The 20,759-nt window shown below is 44.2% G+C and overlaps 1 protein-coding gene across 1 annotated transcript in view; it reads left to right on the top strand.

The window, feature by feature from the left end:
- Positions 1–20,759, top strand: part of AFF3 (AF4/FMR2 family member 3) — a 318,921-nt gene that overhangs the window by 51,779 nt on the left and 246,383 nt on the right. Inside the window, exons 2-3 of the mRNA XM_038761937.1 lie at positions 7,683–7,803; positions 9,866–10,660. Of these exons, the coding sequence (XP_038617865.1) occupies positions 7,683–7,803; positions 9,866–10,660 (916 nt within the window). The remainder of the gene's footprint in view (positions 1–7,682; positions 7,804–9,865; positions 10,661–20,759) is intronic.

Here is a 20,759-nt window from a genome sequence, read left to right as displayed (position 1 = left end):
CGTCAGAGCCTGATGCAGTTCTAAGTGCACCGAAGGTTTAGATTTCATTAAGGAAAGCATTTAACCCTTGTAAATGTAAAGGTTCCATCTCCCTAACAGCTTGCTGAAGTCCATTAATACTCAGGGTTTGAAAAGTCATCATTTTTCATTGACTCGAAAAGGATGGTGAAGCCAACAACGGCCCAATAAAGAACATATATGTGATCGATAAAACTGCCAGGAAATATCCATGAGATTGAGTGGCATGATTACAACGACCCACCCACCAATCAATCAGTGGTATTAATTGAGCGCTTACTGTTTGCAGAGTACTGCATTAAGCACTTGGGAGAGTGTGATAGAATTGGTAGACATGTGCCCTGCCCACAACAAGGTTATATACCAGTGCAACCAGGCAGATCAGAAATTCAATGCAGCACTGTTGTATTTCAAATGAGATTATTAAAAATGTAGGCAACTCTTGCGTTTGTTGTATTTTGACGTTTTTGTGCTTCGGTCTGGTAGGGAGGACGTTACTTTTGCAATATTGTCTCCTGAGGGTTATTACTTATGTAATTTAGGAATTGTCCTGTAAAAATGTGTGTAGAAAAATGTGTGAAACAGTCATTATTTCTAACGCTATCAAGAATGTTTGAAATTGGCAATTTTTCTCATTTTAGTAAGGGAAGGAAAGAAAAAGATAGGGGAAAAATGGAAGGGGTGAGCGCTATGTTGTGTTCTAATGAATGTGAAGGCTACTGGGCAATTTTAGTGGCCATATTTCAGTGCAGGAATCTATCATATTTCTTCCAGTTTGGTTTAACATGATTTAGCTTATTTGTGAGTTGACTTTATTATTAATTACTATTATTATTTATTATTATGGCATTTATTAAGGGTTTACTGTGAGGCAAACGCTGTTCTAAGTACTGAGGTTAATACAAATTAATCAGATAGGATACAGTCCCTGTCCCACAGTCTCAGTAGGAGGGAAATCAAGCACTGAATCCCCATTTTACAGATGAGGCACAGAGAAGTGAAGTGACTTGCCCAAGGTCACACAGCTGGCATCTGGCAGAACTGGGATTAGAATCCAGGTCCTCTGACTCCCAGCCCTGTGCTCTTTCCCCAGGCCACACTGCTCCTCCTCATACAAGCGCTTAGTACAGTGCTTTGCACACAGTAAGCGCTCAATAAATACGATTGAATGAATATGACAAATCATTGTGACTTGCCAGTATGGCCACTGAGGTCAGTAGAGTCGACATGAATTTTGAAATGTGATATATAGAAGGTTTGTCCCAAATGTATTTTTTCTGAGAGATTTCAGCTCCTCTAGCTCCTCGTGGGCAAGGAATCGTGTCTACCAACTCTGTTGCATTGAACTCTCCCAAGTGCTTAGTACAGTGCTGTGCACCCAGAAAGCGCTCAATAAATACCGCTCAATGAGCAAGGGAGGGTGAGAGATGAAGCAGTGTGGTTTCGTGGACAGTGCTGGAAGTCACTGGAATTGAAATAGGTTCTCTGGGCCTCAGTTTTTCTCCATGTGAAAATGGGGGTGATAATACCTGACTGTCTCACAGCACTGTTCAGAGGAGAAAATGAGATAATTAATATGAAGATGATTTGGTAAAATAAAGGTGCTAGTCTAATACTCATTCCCCCTCCCCATTAGACTATGAGCTAGATGTGAGACAGGGACTGTGTCTAACCTGATTATCTTGTATTTACCCTGGTACTCAGTACAGTGCCTGGCACATAGTAAGCACTTACCACATACTATTTTTGTTGTAATTACTAGTATTGTTTCTTGCCCAAGGGAGCTTTCTGGTGTTTGGCAAAACTCTGGTTCCCAAATACCTTCGACTTTAAGATGACACCAGGAATTGCTGCCACTCCCGGTGAGGTGGAATATAATAATAATAATTAAGTTATTTGTTAAGTGCTTAGTATGTGCCAAGCACTGTTCTAAGCGCTGGGATAATAGTAATAATAATGATGGCATTTGTTAAGTGCTTACAATGTGCCAAGCACTGTTCTAAGCACTGGGCAGGACACAAGATAATCAGGTTGTTCCACATGGGGCTCACAGTCTTTGTCCCTGTTTTACAGATGAGGTAACTGAGGCACAGAGAAGTTAAGTGACTTGCCCAAAGTGACACAGCTGGCAAGTGGCAGAGCCGGGATTAGAACCCATGACCTCTGACTCCCAAGCCCGGGCTCTTTCCACTGAGCCTCGCTGCTTCTCTGTATTCAGGTTGTCCCACATGGGGCTCACAGTCTTAGTCCCCGTTTTGCGGATGAAGTAACTGAGGCCTAGAGAAGTGAAGCGACTTGCCCAAGGTCACACAGCTGACAAGTTGGGGTGCCGGGATTAGAACCCAGTTCCTTCTGACTCCCAGGCTCGGGCTCTGAGAACACAAAGACCATAGCTTGTTCCAAGTCAGGCACCTTTAATTCCACTCCCTCCTGGGAGGGCTCAGGTCACGCCTGCTGGTTCGTCCGTCCGCCTGTCCATCCATCCATCCATCCATCCGTATTTATTGAGCGCTTACTGTGTGCAAAGCACTGTACTAAGCGTTTGGAAAGTACAATTCGGCAACAGATAGAGGCAATCCCTACCAAACAGCGAGCTCACAGTCTAGAAGGCGGAGACAGACAACAAAACAGAACAAGTAGACAGGCTGTATGCAGAGCACTGTACTAAGCTGCTTGGGAAAGTACAATACAACAATAAACAGGGACATCCCCTGCCCACAGCGAGCTCACAGCCTAGGGGTCCAGGCATAAATTGGTCTGTAGACTGAGCGGTCCATACAGTCATTCATTCAATTGTATTTATTCAGCGCTTACTGTGTGCAGAGCACTGTACTGAGCGCTTGGGAAGTACAAGTTGGGAACATATAGAGATGGACCCTACCCAACAACGGGCTCACAGTACACTGAACGGTCTGACTGAACATGGGTGGGGGTGTTTAACACATCCTTTCATTTGCACCAGGGCACCCCTGGAGCGAATCCTCATTAGTCCTCGTGCTGTCCATCAGGTTCTGGGCCTTCTAATTGGCGGTTGTTCTCCAGTGGCCCTCGTTCATCGCTCTTAGTCCCGTCTCCAATGGCCAGTTGCTCTCTGCCTCGTGGCCCGAGCCGCCATTTGGCCTGGGGAGGAGGGAGGAAACCCCAAAACATCAAGACGTTGGGGAAACACAGGGAGCCAGGGTCAATCCCGTGTGAAGGGATGGAGGAGGGGCCCCCTCCTTGTGCCGCGGAGTCATCTTGGACCGCAGGGCCAACATGGCAACTTGAATCCCCCCTCCCCACAGTTGGGCGGATCTCAATCCACACGGCCATTTGGAGCCAGGGGAAGGGAAGGAACAAAGAGGAAGAATCACCTTTGTATTAGAAGCAGCCTGGAGATGCCCCGAGATAGCAAAGCCTCCATCATGCACGGGTCTCATCTCTCTGCCCCATGCCACAAGCCCTCCATGTCATAGAAAAGCTGTCATAGAAGATTCAGGATTGTAAAAACTTCTAGGAACAAAGTTACTTCTCTACTGCCCTGGTTTAGTTTCAGACAAACTCTGTGTGATCAAGTCCAAATTAATTTTTCAGTCAGTCATCATTTTGCCTGGTCATTAATTTGTCTGGCCTCTAGACAGTAAGCAGGTTGTGGGCAGGGGATGTGTCTATTGTTGTACTCTCCCAAGCGCTTAGTACAGTGCTCTACACACAATAAGCGCTCAATAAATCATCATCATCATCATCAATCGTATTTATTGAGTGCTTACTGTGTGCAGAGCACTGTACTAAGCGCTTCGGAAGTACAAGTTGGCAACATATAGAGACAGTCCCTACCCAACAGTGGGCTCACAGTCTAAAAGGGGGAGACAGAGAACACAACCAAACATACTAACAAAATAAAATAAATAGAATGCATATGTACAAGTAAAATAAATAAATAAATAAATAGAGTAATAAATATGTACAAACATATATACATATATACAGGTGCTGTGGGGAAGGGAAGGAGGTAAGATGGGGGGATGGAGAGGGGGACGAGAGGGATAAATGCCATTGTATGAATGAATCCTCATTTCAGTACCCCTTCCTATGTTCTTCATTCTGTAAACTGCTTCACTTTTAGATTGGAAAAATGTGATAAAGAGATATCTGAAAAATAGTACACTTTTTTTTTTGCAGGGGATGTTTTCTATATATGTCTGGGATATTTTGAATCGACAATCTTAGAAAAGGGGCTCATTTAAAGATGCTCAATTCCCCTGCAATTGCAGCAGCTGCAATTAATGAAATGTAGCAGTTGGTCGCTTCCCTATTCCGAGCAAAATAAATAAATACACTTGGTGACATACGTTTGGGGAAATGTGATTCCTGTAATTTTTATGCAAATGAGGAACCACTTTACAAATGACAGAGATTCTGCCATCTGGTAGTAACAAAGAAACTCAGCTCCACTTGCAATTCTTATTAAGTTAATGTATGCGTATAATGACCTAGGAATTATGAGGGTCCCTGGAAATGTCAGTAAATCATGAGAGAGGGTGTCGATGGGATTTCAGCATGGATGGAGAGGATTCCTTTTTGACTCATCTTCCAGTTGTATACTAGCAGATGGGAGGTGAAGCCTCAGTGTATAAATACCTGCCCCAGAGAGGAAGTTCTAATACCTGCATTGTCGTTGTTGTTATTATTTAAGTGCTTATTATGTGTCAAGCGCTGTTCTAAGTGCCGGGGTAGAAATAAGTTAATCAAGTTGGACACAGTCCCTGGCCCACGTGGGGCTCACAGTCTAAGTAGGAGGTATTTAATCCCCATTTTACAGTTGAGGGAACGGAGACGCAGAGAAGTTAAGTGACTTGCCCAGGGTCACCTGGCAAGCAGATGCAGAGCTGGGATGAGAAATCCTGAGGCTCCCAGAACCGTGGTCTTTCCACTAGGCCATGCTGCTTCTCGTGGGTGTCAGGAGTCTTTTTTTTATACTGATTGAAAGTCAATCTGGGGAGATCTAGCCCTCTCATTAGGCATGGGGTGGTCTTCCTGAGAACTACAAAATATTTGACTTCTCATAGGAGCAGGGGTGTGAGTGTATGGGCGCATTCACCCATGTGTGCGTACATCTAAACATGAGCATTTACATGTATACACACAAACATGTATACCCAAGGTGAAGTAGTGATCTCCTAGGTATTCAGCCAGGTCTCTTGACTGGTTGCTGACAATCACAAAAAAAATCTGATGCTGAACACCTCAGTCACAATTATTCTTTCATTCATTCATTCAGTCATATTTATTAAGCACAAACTGTGCAGAGCACTGTACTGAGCGCTTCAGAAGGAAGATTTAACAATTGAAAACAGCACTCTTGCTTCTAGACTGTGATCCTGTTGTTGGGTAGGGACTGTATATGGTGCCGATTTGTACTTCCCAAGTGCTTAGTACAGTGCTCTGCACACAGTAAGCGCTCAATAAATATGATTGAATGAATGAATGAATGCAGTCCAGCGACAAAGTGTGTAAGACAGGGTGGGAGAGAGAGGAGCAACGCTAGGAGAGAAAGTAGGGGCTGCTTTCCCAACCAGCAGGTAACACCCTAATACATGAAGGGCACAAGTCGTTCTTTGCGAATAGTGGAATTTGCCATTTTGAATACTTGTCTTTTAAAGGGATCCTAACAAGCTATCAGAATTTTTTTTTGTCGAACGATCAGGCAGGAACCACCTCTGGATTGAATCATTTTTGGCCGTTGTCCAGAGATATTTTAGAATTTGACTCCTGACCTCCATCTTCCCCCCACATTACTCCAGAGCCGTTGCTTTTCCCTTTCCAGATCTGTGGCTACCCAGTTGCTGCTTCTGAGCCAGGGAACTTGGAGGCAGAGGGAGGTTGGGCCCTGAAAGTAAAAATACCTGACATAAAGTCATCTGATTCATTAGTTGGCCCTCATAACAATAATAACAACAACAGCAACAATAATAATAATAATAATGATCCCTGTGGTATTTAAGCGCTTACTGTGTTCCAAGAACTGTTCTAAGCGCTGGGGTAGATAGAAGATAATTGAGTTGGACACAGTCCCTGTCCCACACAGGGCTCACAGTCTTGGACTGTCTGGTTGAAACCTGAACAATCCTTCTTTCTGGACACATAAACGGGGACAGAACCCCTTATTTTAATGACACAAATACTTGCCATTTTTCGTCACAAAAGTCGTTGATGCTAATCGTAGCCGCCACTTCCCACCCATATACCAGCACACTTTCCCGCTCATACTGACTTTTTAGCCTCCTCGACATTCTTATGTATTTCTCCATCATTGACTTATTTATCCCCTTGTTTTTAATAGTTATGTGTGTTCTTACACTTTTAACTAGTGTTAAAAATATGAGGCAGGGTGGCCCATTGGAAAGATCTTGGGAGAGGGAATCAGTAGGCCCAGCCTGCTCTGTGACCTTGGGAAAGTCACTTAACCTCTCTGCCCCAGTTACTCTAAAATGGGCAAGAAGATACTGACTCTTCTGGTGAGCACTGTGTGGGGCGGGGATTGTGTCCCATCTAACTGACTTGTATTTAGTCCTGCGAGAGAGGCAGCATGGTTTAGTGGATAGAGCATGGGCTTGGAAATCAGAAGATTGTGGGTTCTAATCCCAGCTCTGCCACTTGTCTGCTGTGTGACCTTGGGCAAGTCACTTCACTTCTCTGGGCCTCAGTTATCTCATCTGTAAAATGGGGATTGAGGCTGTGAGCCCCATGTGGGACAGGGACTGTGTCCAACCTGATTTGCTTGTATCCACCCCAGCGTTTAGTACAGTGCTTGGCACTTAGCAGGTGCTTAACAAATTTTTAGTGTAGCGGTGCTGGGAGCAGCAACCTTAATTTCAAAGATCAGGAAAGTGGAGCCTTTCGGGTTTTTTTTTTCTGTTTAATTCCTCCTGCATCTTGGAGTATAGAATCAAATTTGTCTGGGTTTGTATTTTAGGGAGAGTAGATGGTAATTTCTTCCACTGAAGGGCTCTCTTCTTTGAAGTAATTTCAATTTCCTTTCTTCCCCTCCATTGCCCACCCGTCCTCCCTCCCCACACTTTTTTTATCGTTAGAAATCGCGATGGTGTCAAATACATCAGGAAGAGGAATTGATTCAGGAGTACTTTGATGACTTGGCTGATTAACTGAGATCAGAAGCAGGAGCATAACTGTGAAAACTACTACAGCATGTAGTTTTAACAGCTCTTTAGGGAGCTAGTTAATGAAACAATCTCTGTAAAAACACAGCTATGTAAAAAAGGAGCATCTACATCTTACACTCAGAGGGTATGTCATAAGTGGAAATATGCTCATAATTTATATTTACAAATAGCTGTAATTACAGTCTGCTTTAAGATGACTTTCAGCCACTAGCTGGTTCAAGGGGCTGAGAGATTTCCTTTCTCCTCAGTCCAGTGAAGGCTGGATCCTCTCCTAAATTGGCTTTGTTTTTCCCAAAGAGGTTAACATGTCCGTGTGACAAAAAAGCTCTCCCACTCAGTCCCTTTCCCCCATCAGCCTGGAACTGGCATTAATCTGATTCACGGTCTCGTTATCACTGCCATTTGTCTGTGAAGCAGAGTTCTGTGCTTTTGATTAGCGGAGAAATTGTGCTTTGCCCTTTACGATTTGTGTTCTGGTTCTCTTTCCTCTTTGCGATGCAGTGTCTATGAACCAGACCGAAGTGTGCTGCGGAAGAGAGAACGAGAAAGGAGGAATCAGGAGTCTCAGCAGGATGGTGGCACTTTTAATACAAGTTATTCCCTCTTCAGTGAACCGTATAAGGTATATATTTGTCTACTCATATTTTTTTTTCCTCGTAGGAAGATGGAGTTGGGTTGGGAGAGATGAGTCATGTTTTGATGTACTGCTTTCTGACGCAGTTCAATAAGCATTCATTCCTTCATTCATTCAATCGTATTTATTGAGCGCTTACTGTGTGCAGAGCACTGGACTAAGCGCTTGGGAAGTACAAGTTGGCAACATATAGAGACGGTCCCTACCCAACAGCGGGCTCACAGTCTAGAAGGGGGAGACAGACAACAAAACAAAACATATTAACAGAAGAAAATAAATAGAATACATATGTACAAGTACAATAAATAAACACAGTAATAAATCAGGTGCTTCCGTCACCCTCACCAAGCTGGCTTTACCAATGATTCGTATATACCCCCAGCACTTAGCACAGTGCTGAGCACATCATCCGCACTTAACAAATACCACAGGGAGTATTTTTCTAGTCATAAAATAAAACGAGTGCAGTCTCATTTTAGGAACGACAGCTGGGCTGCCTCACTTTCTGAGCACTTAGCCGAAGAATTGTCTCCCCCACGTCTCTGCTATGTGACCTTGGGCAAGTCACGTACCGTCGCTAAGCTTCAGTTACCTCATCTGTAAAATAAGGATTAAATCTAACTCCCACCTACTTAGACTGTGAGTCCCATGTGAGACAGTGGGAAAGGGACTGTGTCGAACCTGATTATTTTGTGTGTACTCCAGGGTTTAGAACAGTGCTTGGCACATAGTATGCATGTAACAAGTACCATTAAAAAAAATGTGAAGTCAGGGCACATTCTTCATTGGGAAGCAGCAACGCCATTAGATGGAGCATGGGCCTGGGCATCAGAAAGATCTGGGTTCTAATCCTGGCTCTGCCACATTTCTGCTTTGTGACCTTGGGCAGCTCACTCCACTTCTCTGTGCTTCAGTTATTTCATCTGTGAAATGGGGATTAAGACTGTGAGCCCCTTGTGGGACAGGGGACTGTGTCCAACCTGATTAGCTTGTATCTACCCCAGAGCTTAGAACAGCGCCTGGCACATAGTAAATGCTTAACAAATACCGTTATTAGTATTATTATTGTTTTTCTCGGAATGTGCTTGACTTATGCCTCCAGTCCCTGGACTGTTTAGGCTGATACCGGAGAAACTAGAAATGAACTATTTCTTCTTTGTGTTAAGTGGCAGAAATGTATTTTGCCCTGCACACCCAATTTCTCTAGGAAATTTTGCTACTCTTGGAGGCTTCTCGGAGTTTACGAACAGCTCAGGTTTAGCCTGCAGGCTATAGCCCAAGAGCCAAGGAGTCACATCTCCCCTGTTGCTTAGCGTTTCATTCATTCATTCAGTCGTATTTATTGAGCACTTACTGTGTGCAGAGCACTGTACTAAGTGCTTGTGAAGTACAAGTCGGCAACATATAGAGACGGTCCCTACCCAACAACAGGCTTCACAGAAGACTAATTGCAGTAGGAAAGAATGGAGTATTTTCCAAGCTGAATTTTGTAAGAAAGGTTTGATGGGAACCACGAGGGGAAAAGCAATTAGTCAAGAAGAAATTTCTCCCAAATTATTTTGTGCAGGTGCTACGGAACATTTTCCAGTCTGTGTAAAATAGATTTTAACTGCAACATGCGACTGGGGATGGATTTCTTTCTTATGGACCCTAAGGTGCTTTATGGCTCTGTACGTTTGGGGGAGATTTAGCATGTTGATAAGTGTCTTCAGCGCCAGTGAGGATTTCTATTTCATCCCTCCACTTGGGCCAAGAGGACCAGGCCGTTTCGAGGCTTGCTCTACGCTGTGTGATCTACTTGTCTCTGCCACTTGTCTTCTGCGTGACCTTGGGCAAATCATTTCACTTCTCTGTGCCTCAGTTACCTCGTGTGTAAAATGGGGATTGAGATAGTGAGCCTCATGTTGGACAGGGACTCTGTCCCACCCGATTTAGTTGTATCCACCCCAGCGCTTACTACAGTGCCTGGCATACAGTAAGTGCTTAACAAATACCATGATTATTATTATGGATGCTTCTGACCGGTAGCTTCGGGTTTTCTGTTTTGCAGACGAATAAGGGGGACGAGCTCTCAAATAGGATCCAGAACACTCTGGGCAACTATGACGAGATGAAAGACCTGCTGACGGACAGATCCAATCAGAGCCATCTCGTCGGAGTTCCCAAGCCGGGGGGTCCTCAGACCCCGGCCGATAAAGCAGATGAGGACTTGATCCCGGCCTCTGGGCCGCAGCCCTTTCTCCGTGGCTCTTCGTCTTCCACAACGGTCGCTGTGCCAGGGCCACCGCTCAAGAAGCCCGTGGCGGGTTGGCAGAAAGCCGGGCCCACGCTTTCCGCCGACCACCAGAAGCCAAACGAGCACGGCCACCGATTGCTCGATTCGTGTGCTGTTGACTTGAAAACCGTCCGCCAAAAAAGCGGTGGTGAGACGACTAAATACTGTCCCACATCCTCCCGCTCTTCCTCCAATCCAGCACAACAAGGTCCCCAGCGGGCAGCGCTTGTGGACGGGGCCAGTAGACAACAGCCACCGCGGACCAAGGCCGACTGTAACGTGGATGCCCGCCCGCGGCCTCCGGAAAGGCCCATGTCGACCAAGCACGGCAGAAGTGGGAACTTCCCGTCTTCCCTTCCGTCAAAGACCAGCGGGGTCCAGCGGAAGCCAACGGCTTACGTTCGGCCGATGGATGGCCAGGATCAGACTCCAAGTGAGTCTCCCAAACTGAAATCCTCCGCGGAACCGAGCGTTCACTGTGCCCCATGCGGAGGAGAGCCTGCTAACAAACCCAACTCAGCCAAGACCAGGCCCAGGTTAGCAAAGTTCAACATCCCCAAATACGGGGAGGTAAGTCAACTTTTTTTAATTGCCATTCGTATATGTCAACTTTTTTTAATTACCATTCGTATAGAATGCCAGAGCAAAAAAACGATTCTCTTCTATCTCCCGCGTCTGGTAATTTGTTGATCTGGGACTGGATTCAAAAGGAAATACTGATGGGGAAAGCAAATATACGTGACGATACAAGTAATACGTTTAAATTAGGATGCAGTGGGTATCAAGGAAGCAGACATGCTTGTTGGAAATAATAATAATAATAATGGTATTTGTTAGCGCTTACTATGTGCCAAGCACTGTTCAAAGCGCTGGGGAGGGGGATACAAGGTAATCAGGTTGTCCCACATGGGGCCCACAGTCTTAATCCCCATTTTACAGATGAGGTATGATTTCCTTTCTTTTTTTATATGGTATTTTATAAGGGCTTGCGATGTGCCCGGCACTGTACTAAGCACCGGGGTAGGTACAAGTTAATCGGTAGATCTTCGCGGCAGCAGAAAATTTCTCAAAGAATGCCAGGAATATTTTGATAAAGAGACCCTGTGAAACAAACGTGATTGAACCCAAATGGTGCGTCATTGTGGTGTAATGCGTGAGGAAGGTGGATTGTATTTTAGTGTAGTACACCAGTTTTGCAAAGCCTTTAGTGCCTTGAAGACAGAGTAAAGAGCATAATCAAATAAAAAGAATAAATTAATAAATTAAGAGTTTAATTAATAAACATTAATTATTTACATGGTAATAACGTGGATATGGTTTGTAGCTAAATGTATTTGCCTCTTTGAGAGCTGCAGCATTTCCGAGTTGTGGTATTCTAGGTTGCACTTTGGTAATCAGATAATGTTTTTCTTGACTCCAGGCATCTCTGAAAGGACCTTATTGCTAACATCAGAACATTTTGACTCGTGTTGCTGATTTGCATTTTGATTTCTCTGCATTTTGATTTCTCCTATTAATTGCTTCTTAATAATGCTTTTCACTCAAAAGATTGAATATGCCAAGAAGGGAAAAATTTCAGGAGAACATTTGACGTTGACCATTTTGGCTAGAAAAGGAAACAAATATCATTCATTCTTATTTTACCTTCCTCCATAATTCAGCAAGATATTTGGACTATTAAGATCCCTTAAGCTTATACCAGAAATTTTAAAACCCTCTTTCAATGTAGCTTATATTTATCAATTGCCTAACAATTATATTTATCAATCAGAGAAGCAGCGTGGCTCAGTGGAAAAAGCACGGGCTTTGGAGTCAGAGGTCATGGGTTCAAATCTCGGCTCCACCACTTGTCAACTGTGTGACTTTGGGCAAGTCACTTAACTTCTCTGGGCCTCAGTTCCCTCATCTGTAAAATGGGGATGAAGACTGTGAGCCCCACGTGGGACAACCTGATCACCTTGTAAATTCCCCCGCGCTTAGAACAGTGCTCTGCATATAGTAAGCGCTTAATAAATGCCATTAAAAAAATTGCCTGAATAATAATAATAATATAATGATGATATTCGGTAAGTGCTTACTATGTGCCAAACACTGTTCTAAGCGCTGGATGTGAAGATGCAAATAGATATTTTTTTTTAAGCGCTTACTCTGTGCCAAGCACTGAACTAAGCTCTGGAGCAGATGCAGCATGGCGTACTGGATAAAGCACAGGCCCGGGAGTCTAGTTTGGGTTCCGCCACTTGTCTGCTATGTTACCTCGGGCAAGTCACTTCACTTTTCTGGGCCTCAGCTACCTCCTCTGTAAAATGGGGATTAAGAGTGTGAGCCCCACGTGGGACAGGGACTGTCTCCAACCTGATTAACTTGTATCTACCCCAGTGCTTAGAACAGCGCATGGCACACAGCAAGTTCTTAACGAGTACCATAATTATCATTGTCATTATTATTGGAATCCCAGGACATGTGTGTAAAGACTACGCTTTAGTTTTCTTGTTGACGTGCATTTCGTGGCCCTGCCTTAGGTTAAGCTCTTCCATTACTTCTAATGATACCCACTAGACAACCAAGTTCCAGTTTCTCTGGGATGAGGAGCTGTGGGAGTGATGTTTTCAGAAGGTTACTACCTTGCTCCCTCCCCTCTCTAGACTGTGAGCTCTTTGTGGGCAGGGAATGTGTGACTATTGCTGTGTGGTACTTTCCCAAGCACTAGTACAGTGCTCTGCACACAGTAACCTCTCAATAAATATGACCGAATGAATGAATGAATGCTCCCCTCACCCCCTCTCCTGCTCCATGTTCCTTCCGGATGTCCGGAAGTCTGCCAAGGTGAGTTTTCCTCCCTTACCTCCTGCTACTACTCCTTACCCAAACCACTGATCAGGCAGACCAGTAGTGGTTTGACAGAACAGAGTTTTTTTTATGGTATTTGTTCATTGAGAAGCAGCGTGGCTCAGTGGAAAGAGCCTGGGCTTTGGAGTCAGAGGTCAAGGGCTCAAATCCCGGCTCCGCCAATTGTCAGCTGTGTGACTTCGGGCAAGTCACTTCTCTGAGCCTCAGTTACCTCATCTGTAAAATGGTGATTCAGACTGTGAGCCCCCCATGGGACAACCTGATCACCTTGTAACCTCCCCAGCGCTTAGAACAGTGCTTTGCACATAGTAAGTGCTTAATAAATGCCATTATTATTGTTGTTATTATTATTATTCATTCAGTCATATTTAGAAAGCGCTTACTGTGTGCAAAGCACTGTACTAAGCGCTTGGGGGAGTATGATATAACAGCAAACAGACACATTCCCTGCCCGCAACGAGCTCACGGTCTAGAAGGGGAGACTGACATTAATATAAATAAGTAAATAGAGAGATACATAACATATATAAATATATATATGTGCTTTGGGGATGGGAAGTAAGAGCGGCGCAGAAGGGAGTGGGAGAAGAGGAGAGGAGGGCTTAGTCAGGAAAGGCTTCTTGGAGAAGATGTGCCTTCATTAAGGTTTTGAAGTGGGGGAAAGCAATTATCTGTCTGATATGAGGAGGGAGGGCTTCCATGTTACTGAGGCCAATTTCCAGTCTACCACATAGCTACTGATTGACTAGCCATCAAGTATAGCATCTCCCATATTAATAATAATTATGATACTTGTTAAGCACTTACTATGTGCCAAGCACTGTTCTAAGCACTGGGGTAGATACGAGTTATTCGGGTTGGACACAGTCCCTGCCCCACGTGGGTTTCACATTCTTAATCCCCATTTTACAGATGAGGTCACTGAGGCCCAAAGAAGCAAAATGACTTGCCCAAGGTCATACAGCAGACAAGTGGCAGAGGCAGGACGATCATCCAGGTCCTTCTGACTCCTAGATCTTCAGATCTGGGCACTAGACCACTCTATTCAAACACTTATAACACCCAACTATTGGATGAATCAGAAAAAAAAATGTCCACAAAAGATAAATCCTGCAGGTGTCTGATTTCCTGTCACTCTTGGTTACCTTTGAATGAAAATGGATAGTTTCCAAATTGTAGCAGGCACCAGTCTGTCTGGAGAAAAATACATCTGTAGAAAACTATGTACTTGATGTATTCATGCAGTTCTAAATTTCGTAATTATATTTGAAATGTGAAACATTTTCAGAAACTGAAATGTAGTATCTTATTATGCATTTGGCAGGCTGCAGAGTGCGGGAGGTTCAAACTGACCATCTGTTGTGCTGGCTTTCTCCTCCACTCTCTGACCCGCCTCAGAGGGAGGTGTTGTTACTCATTGAACTTTATAAACATTGCCATTCTTGTCGATTGGATAATTAAAGACACTCTCCAAGAGGGAATGATGGATTTTTGGAGAAAGTATACCAAGGTGGAAAAAAGGCCAACAGAGGAACTGAGTTTCACTCCTGGTGCTCTATTTCAGAGCCCTTAGCGTTTTCCATGGGTGAAAGCTCATTTTCATACCTTTACTTCTTTGTTAAAGATGAACCGTAGCAAAAGTTTGCAAAGATGAAAAATGTTTCATTGCTTCTGCTTCTGTACATTTGGCCCGCGTTCGTTGGCAAAGTAATTGGAAGAATCATGCCGCTATTTTTCAACCTCCTGCGGTAATGAGTTCCATATGTCTGGCCCCCTATTGTGTGAATAAGTGTTTCCCTGTCGTGTTTGACACTGTCAGCTTCAGGCTTTGGAGGGTGCCCTTCATCCTGGTGGAATGGGATTTGGTGAACTAGGGTGGAGAAGCAGCGTGGCCTAATGGAAAAAGCACAGGAGTCAGAAGGGCCTGGGTTGTAATCCCTACTCCTAAATTTGTCTACCGTGTGGCCTTGGGCAAATCGCTTAACTTCTCCAGGCCTCAGTTACCTCACCTGTAAAATGGAGACTGAGTGTGAGCCCCATGTGGGACAGGGACTGTGTCCACCCTGATGAACCTGTAACTACCCCAGTGCTTAGTGCTTGGCACATAGTAAGCGCTTGACAAGTACTGTAATTATTGTTATTATAGTCCTGTGTTTTTCCTTTATGATTTTGTAGGCTTCAGTTCTGCACACTCTCCGCCGTTGCGTTTACAGATCTAAGAGGCCTAATCTTTCCTATCCCTCCTCCTTAAGGAGTGGCTCTATCTCCTGATCATTTTGGTTGCCTTTCTGTCTTCTCCCGCTGTATTTTGTCCATCCGAAGATGTGGCAACTAGAATGGCAAGCAGCATTCTAGGTACAGGACAGTATAGCTTTATATAGAAGCAGGCCTGTGCCTCTTGCTTTATATTCTCGTCCCTTCCTGGTGATGTCCAGGATATTGTTATCCTTGGTACCTGTTGCCTAACAATAATACTAGTAATTGTGCAGAGCCTGCTAACCACTGAGGTAGATAAAATAAATTCCGATCGGACCCAGTGAAAGAATGAGGTAGAACAGTTTTTTCATCCCCATTTTACAGGTGAGAAAACTGAGGAACTGAAAAGTTAAATACCTTGCCCAAGGTCACGCAACAAGCAAATGGCAGAGCTGGGATTCGAAACCAGGTCTTTTAATGCCCAGACTTGTGATTTGCCATCCTTGGCATTTATGTATCTGTTGCATTTGTAGTTCCGTGTATTTTTTTGTGGTATTTAAGAGCTTACTACATACCAGGCACTGTACTGAGCATTGGGGTCGATATAGGCTAATTAGGATGGACCCAGTCCATGTCCCTCAAGGGGCTCATAGTCTTAATTTTCCGGATGAGGGAACTGAGGCTCATAGAAGTGAAGTGACTTGCCCAAGTTTCCTTCATTCAGTCATATTTATTGAGCGCTTACTGTGTGCAGAGCACTGTACTAAGCTCTTGGGAAGTCGGCAACATATAGAGACAGTCCCTACCCAACAGGAGACAGACGACAAAACAAAACAAGGTGACAGGCGTCAATACCAAGGTCACACAGCAGGCAAGTTGTGGAGCTGGAATTAGAACCCAGGTCCTTCTGATTCTCAGACCTGGGCTCTATCAGCGTGGCAAGGCATGTATTCATCCTTTGTGCTGACATCACTTGTGTCTATAATTACTGAACTTGTTTGCCCGTTTCCTACATTAGCTTGAACATTCTTTGGGGCACAACCAAAAATTACTGACTGATTGCTATTGTGCAAATCACAAACGCAGTATTCAGTTGTGTGAGTGAGGTTTCAGTGACTGGTTGGAGGTTTCCCCTTCATTTACAGGAGATTCCATTATCATCATTCACACTATCTTTTCATTTTGGTTTTGGCATTCCTCTCAGGTACTATTCGCACCTCCTTTCTGGAATCATCTATTTATACCTGATCTCCGCTCTTTCTGGGATTTCCTCCCTGAAGACTACTCTCCCCTCTTAGAGCATTTTCTGTGAAGCTGTGACTCATATTATCTCTGGTGAGACAAGTAAAAGCTGCAGGCAGAAGGGAATGCTTCATTGAAGAACTAGTGGGTTAGCAGAGGCAATGTGAAAAAAATCATTGAAACAGTCACAATTGACTCGTTTGATTCCTGAAGAAACAATAGATAGTTGTTAATCACTGGCAGAACGAATAGAGAAACCTGGAACATACAGCAAATGATTAAAAGCCGGTCACGGGCTGAGACCTCTACAGCCTAATCGAAATCTTAATTCCTTAATTCCAAATCTGCTGTGGCTTTTTTTACTTAATGGAATTCGTTAAGCGCTTACTATCTGCCAGGCACCGTACTAAGCGCTGGAGCAGATACCCAAGATACTCAGGTTGGATAAAATCCCTGTCCCCCAGGGGCTCACGGTGTAGCGATGAGGTTGAATTTGGAGGGTTCAGCTGGATGGAATGAAGCAAAGCAGCAAATTCAATCCAGAGAAAAAAATCTGTTGTCACCACAGCATAGTACCAGATTTAGGACCCAGGCAGTTCTAGTGGGGGTGGGCTACCCATACTCCCCTGGTGGCATCAAGCTAGAGTCATGGCCATGGTGACTGAGGTCTTAATAATAATAATAATTTTGGTATTTGTTAAGTGCTTACTATGTGCAAAGCACTGTTCTAAGCGCTCGGGAGGATACAAGGTGATCAAGTTGTCCCACGTGGGGCTCACGGTCTTAATCCCCATTTTACAGATGAGGTAACTGAGGCCCAGAGAAGTGAAGTGACTTGCCCAAAGTCACACAGCTGACAAGCGGTGGAGCCGGAATTTGAACCCATGACCTCTGACTCCAAAGCCCGGGCTCTTTCCACTGGGCCACTCCCTTCTCCTAGCACCCTTCCCTGGACCCCCTGAAGTAGCAATCGTAGTAGTAATAGTCATCATCATAATAATAATAATTATGGCATTTGTTAAGCACTTACTATGTGCCAAGCACTGTTCAAAGCCCTGGGGCAGATACAAGTTAATCAAGTGGGGGACAGTCCCTGTTCATTCACTCAATAGTATTTATTGAGCGCTTACTGTGTGCAGATCACTGTACTAAGCACTTGGGAGAGTACAAAGGGAGAGTCCCTGTCCCACATGGGGCTCACTCTCTTAATCCCCATTATGCAGATGAGGTAACCGAGGCCCAGAGAAGTTGACTTGCCCAAGGTCACATAGCAGATATGTGGCAGAGCCAGAATTAGAACCTGGGTCCTTTTGACTCCCAGATTTGTGCTTTAGCCACTATGCCATGCTGGGATACTAGTAGTGGTAGTAGTAGTAGAAGAAGAAGAAGGAAGGAGAAGGAGAAGTAGTAGGATTTATTAAGGGGTTGCTGGGTGTAGAGTTCTGTAGTAAATACTGGGAAAGAATACAGAGGTGGGAATTAGACACAGAAGGGGCTCACAATCTAAGAATATATGGGGTAAAAGAGGACTGGCCACAGGCACTTATGGCGAGATGAAACAATCAAACACTAAAACAACATGAAAGACAAGAACAAATACAGTAATAAAAGCAAAAATCATTGGAGCACTGCGGCCAGAGAAATAAAATTTCAGGCTTCTCGAGGCTCAGAGGCCAAGGTACACCTATAGTCAAAGTGACCTCCGAGCAGCCTGCCCCAGGTTTTTGGAGGCTTCGTGCCGGGCTTGCTTTTCTAGGAAATAATTCTCTTTCCACCGATATAAAAATGTCCCGATAGGGTTTGTGTTGTTTTTAAAATTTACTAAATAGTTCTGTCAATCCGTCTTCTGTGCCACCCGAGTTCTGGGCCCGCCACCGTAGTGGTGATGCCAAGTCTCGGTTGGCCGGCAGCCCTCTTGAAAATGTCATGCCCTGGGTTCCGTTGGGAGGGGCAGCATTAAAGACCCCGGCTTCAGGGTGCAGGATGTGACTGTGAGCCCACTGTTGGGTAGGGACTGTCTCTATATGTTGCGAATTTGTACTTCCCAAGCGCTTAGGACAGTGCTCTGCACATAGTAAGCGCTCAATAAATATGATTGATTGATTGATGTTCCGGGGATGGCCCTGATTGTAGACCCCTTTCGGTTCTTTCTGGAAGACCAGAGAACGCCACTGACGTGACCGAGTGACAGAGGTGGAGGTGGAAGGGAAGAGTCCCCCCTTCTGCTAAGAAAAGTGTTGGGATACAGGGATGGGGCTTGGATCTCCCCCTTTAGGAAAGAGTGGTCGATGGAACCTATTGTTTCAGTGCCCAGGTTCCTTCCAGACAGCAAGCAATCAATCAGTGGTATTTATTGAGCGCTTCCTAGCTATACTAAGCGGTTGGGTGAGTACAGTATAACAGAGTTGGTTGGCACACTTCCTGCCCACAGTGAGTTTACAGTCTATGGGAATTAGAGCCCCAAGAGTATAAGTTCCTTGAGGGCAGGGGTCAAAGCAGCATGGCCTAGTGGCTAGAGCCGGGCCTGGGAGTCAGAGGGTCGTGAGTTCTAATCCCTCCTCCACCACTTATCTGCTGTGTGACCTTGGGCAAGTCGCTTCAATCAATCAATCAATCAATTGTATTTATTGAGCGCTTACTGTGTGCAGAGCACTGTACGAAGCGCTTGGGAAGTACAAGTTGGCAACATATAGAGACAGTCCCTACCCAGCAGTGGGCTCACAGTCTAAAAGACTTCACTTCACTGGGCCTCAGTTACCTCATCTGTAAAATGGGGATTGAGACTGTGACCCTCATGTGGGACAGGGACACAGTCCCCGATTTGCTTGTATCTACCCCAGTGCTCAGTACAGTGCCTGGCACATAGTAAGCGCTTAACAAACACCACAATTATTATTATTATTATTATGCATACTGAGTCTATTGTATTGTACTCTCCCAGGTGTTTAGTACAATGCTCGGCACACAGTTGGTGCTCGGTAAATACCATTGATTGATTAGGATGCTTCAGTAAACTGGATGGACCTCGAGGACTGTCACAATGGCTTTTTCTTCCTATTTTCACTTCCAGCTTCCTTGTGGAGGCAACTAGAGGGAAGAGATGAGGTCTGGTTTCCACTATTCCAGTTTGCAACGATCTTTGTGCCTGAGAAACAACCTGGACCAGTGGAAAGATTATGGCCCTGAGAGTCAGAGGACCTATGTTCTAATCCCACCTCTGCAGCTTGCTTGCTGTGTGACCTAGGGCAAGTCACTTAACTTATCTGGGCCACAGTTTCCTCATCTTTAAAATGGGGATTCAATAGCAGTTCTTCCTCTTACTTACCAAGGGAGCCTCATGCAGGACCTGATCTTGTATCTATGCCAATGCTTAATATAGTGCTTGGCATCTAGAAAGCACTGAACAAATACCACAATTATTATGACCTTGGTTCTGTCATATTGCTTCCTTGTGCCTCAGTAGTTCCATCTTTAAAGTGGAGAGATTGTGAGGATAAATGCCAATGTTCTGCATGAAGCAGTGTAAGTTTCTTGAAAGAATGAAACTATGAGCATTTATTGTTGCATTTTTCAACATTTCTAGGTACCCTTGGAAAACGGGAGAAAAATAAGCCTCTCGCCCTATGGATTGTTTATTATTGCTTTTGATAATTGCCCTAAAAATCAGTGATAGGTGCTTAGGCTAGAAATACGATTGCTCCACATATAACTGGAGTCAGCAATGAAGACTATTCTTACTTAGTATGAAAATGTCTTTGGATAATAAGTGGATTCCTATCTAAATTCATGAGTTCTTTTATGACATTTTGGGTTAAGCCTGAAATAGATTAATCTTTTTCTGATAAAGTTTCTTAGGCTGTGATTTCTCTGGTGACCATGTTTAATTGGATATTAAATAAAGTGCTTATCTTTACACCAACAGGTTTTATGGTTGAGACTTTTCCCCTGAATGGTATTTCACAGATTAAATAACTAGCCGAGGTCAAAAAATAAAATAAATAGTTGATTAAACCCTGATGTGAGTAGATTAGAAATTACATTATGCCTCTTCGGGCATGTGTTGCTGTGGAAAATACAATTTTAGGCTTAGACATAAAGGTTGAGCAAAAGGTAAGACACTCTGAATACGTTCCCAGTCGATGAAAATAAACTCATCTTACTTTCTTGAATCCATTCTCCCCTTCCCAATTCCTCGATAGAAATTTCTGCTGCTTCTGGTCAGTGGAAACATCCCACTTACAATTGCAAAAGAGAAAGTCTTCTGGGATTGGGCCCTGAAGATTTTAGTGAAAAACCTTCAAATATTTTCACATAAATTGGAAGAAAGAATAACTTTGAACCTCTGCTGGTTTTCCGCTCTCATCTTCTGTCTGAAGAAGAA

The sequence above is a fragment of the Tachyglossus aculeatus genome, chromosome 20, assembly GCF_015852505.1.
Source record: "Tachyglossus aculeatus isolate mTacAcu1 chromosome 20, mTacAcu1.pri, whole genome shotgun sequence".
Classification (NCBI taxonomy): Eukaryota; Metazoa; Chordata; class Mammalia; order Monotremata; family Tachyglossidae; genus Tachyglossus; species Tachyglossus aculeatus.
Note: the sequence above shows the minus strand (reverse complement) of the source record. Positions and strands in the feature narration are given on the sequence as shown.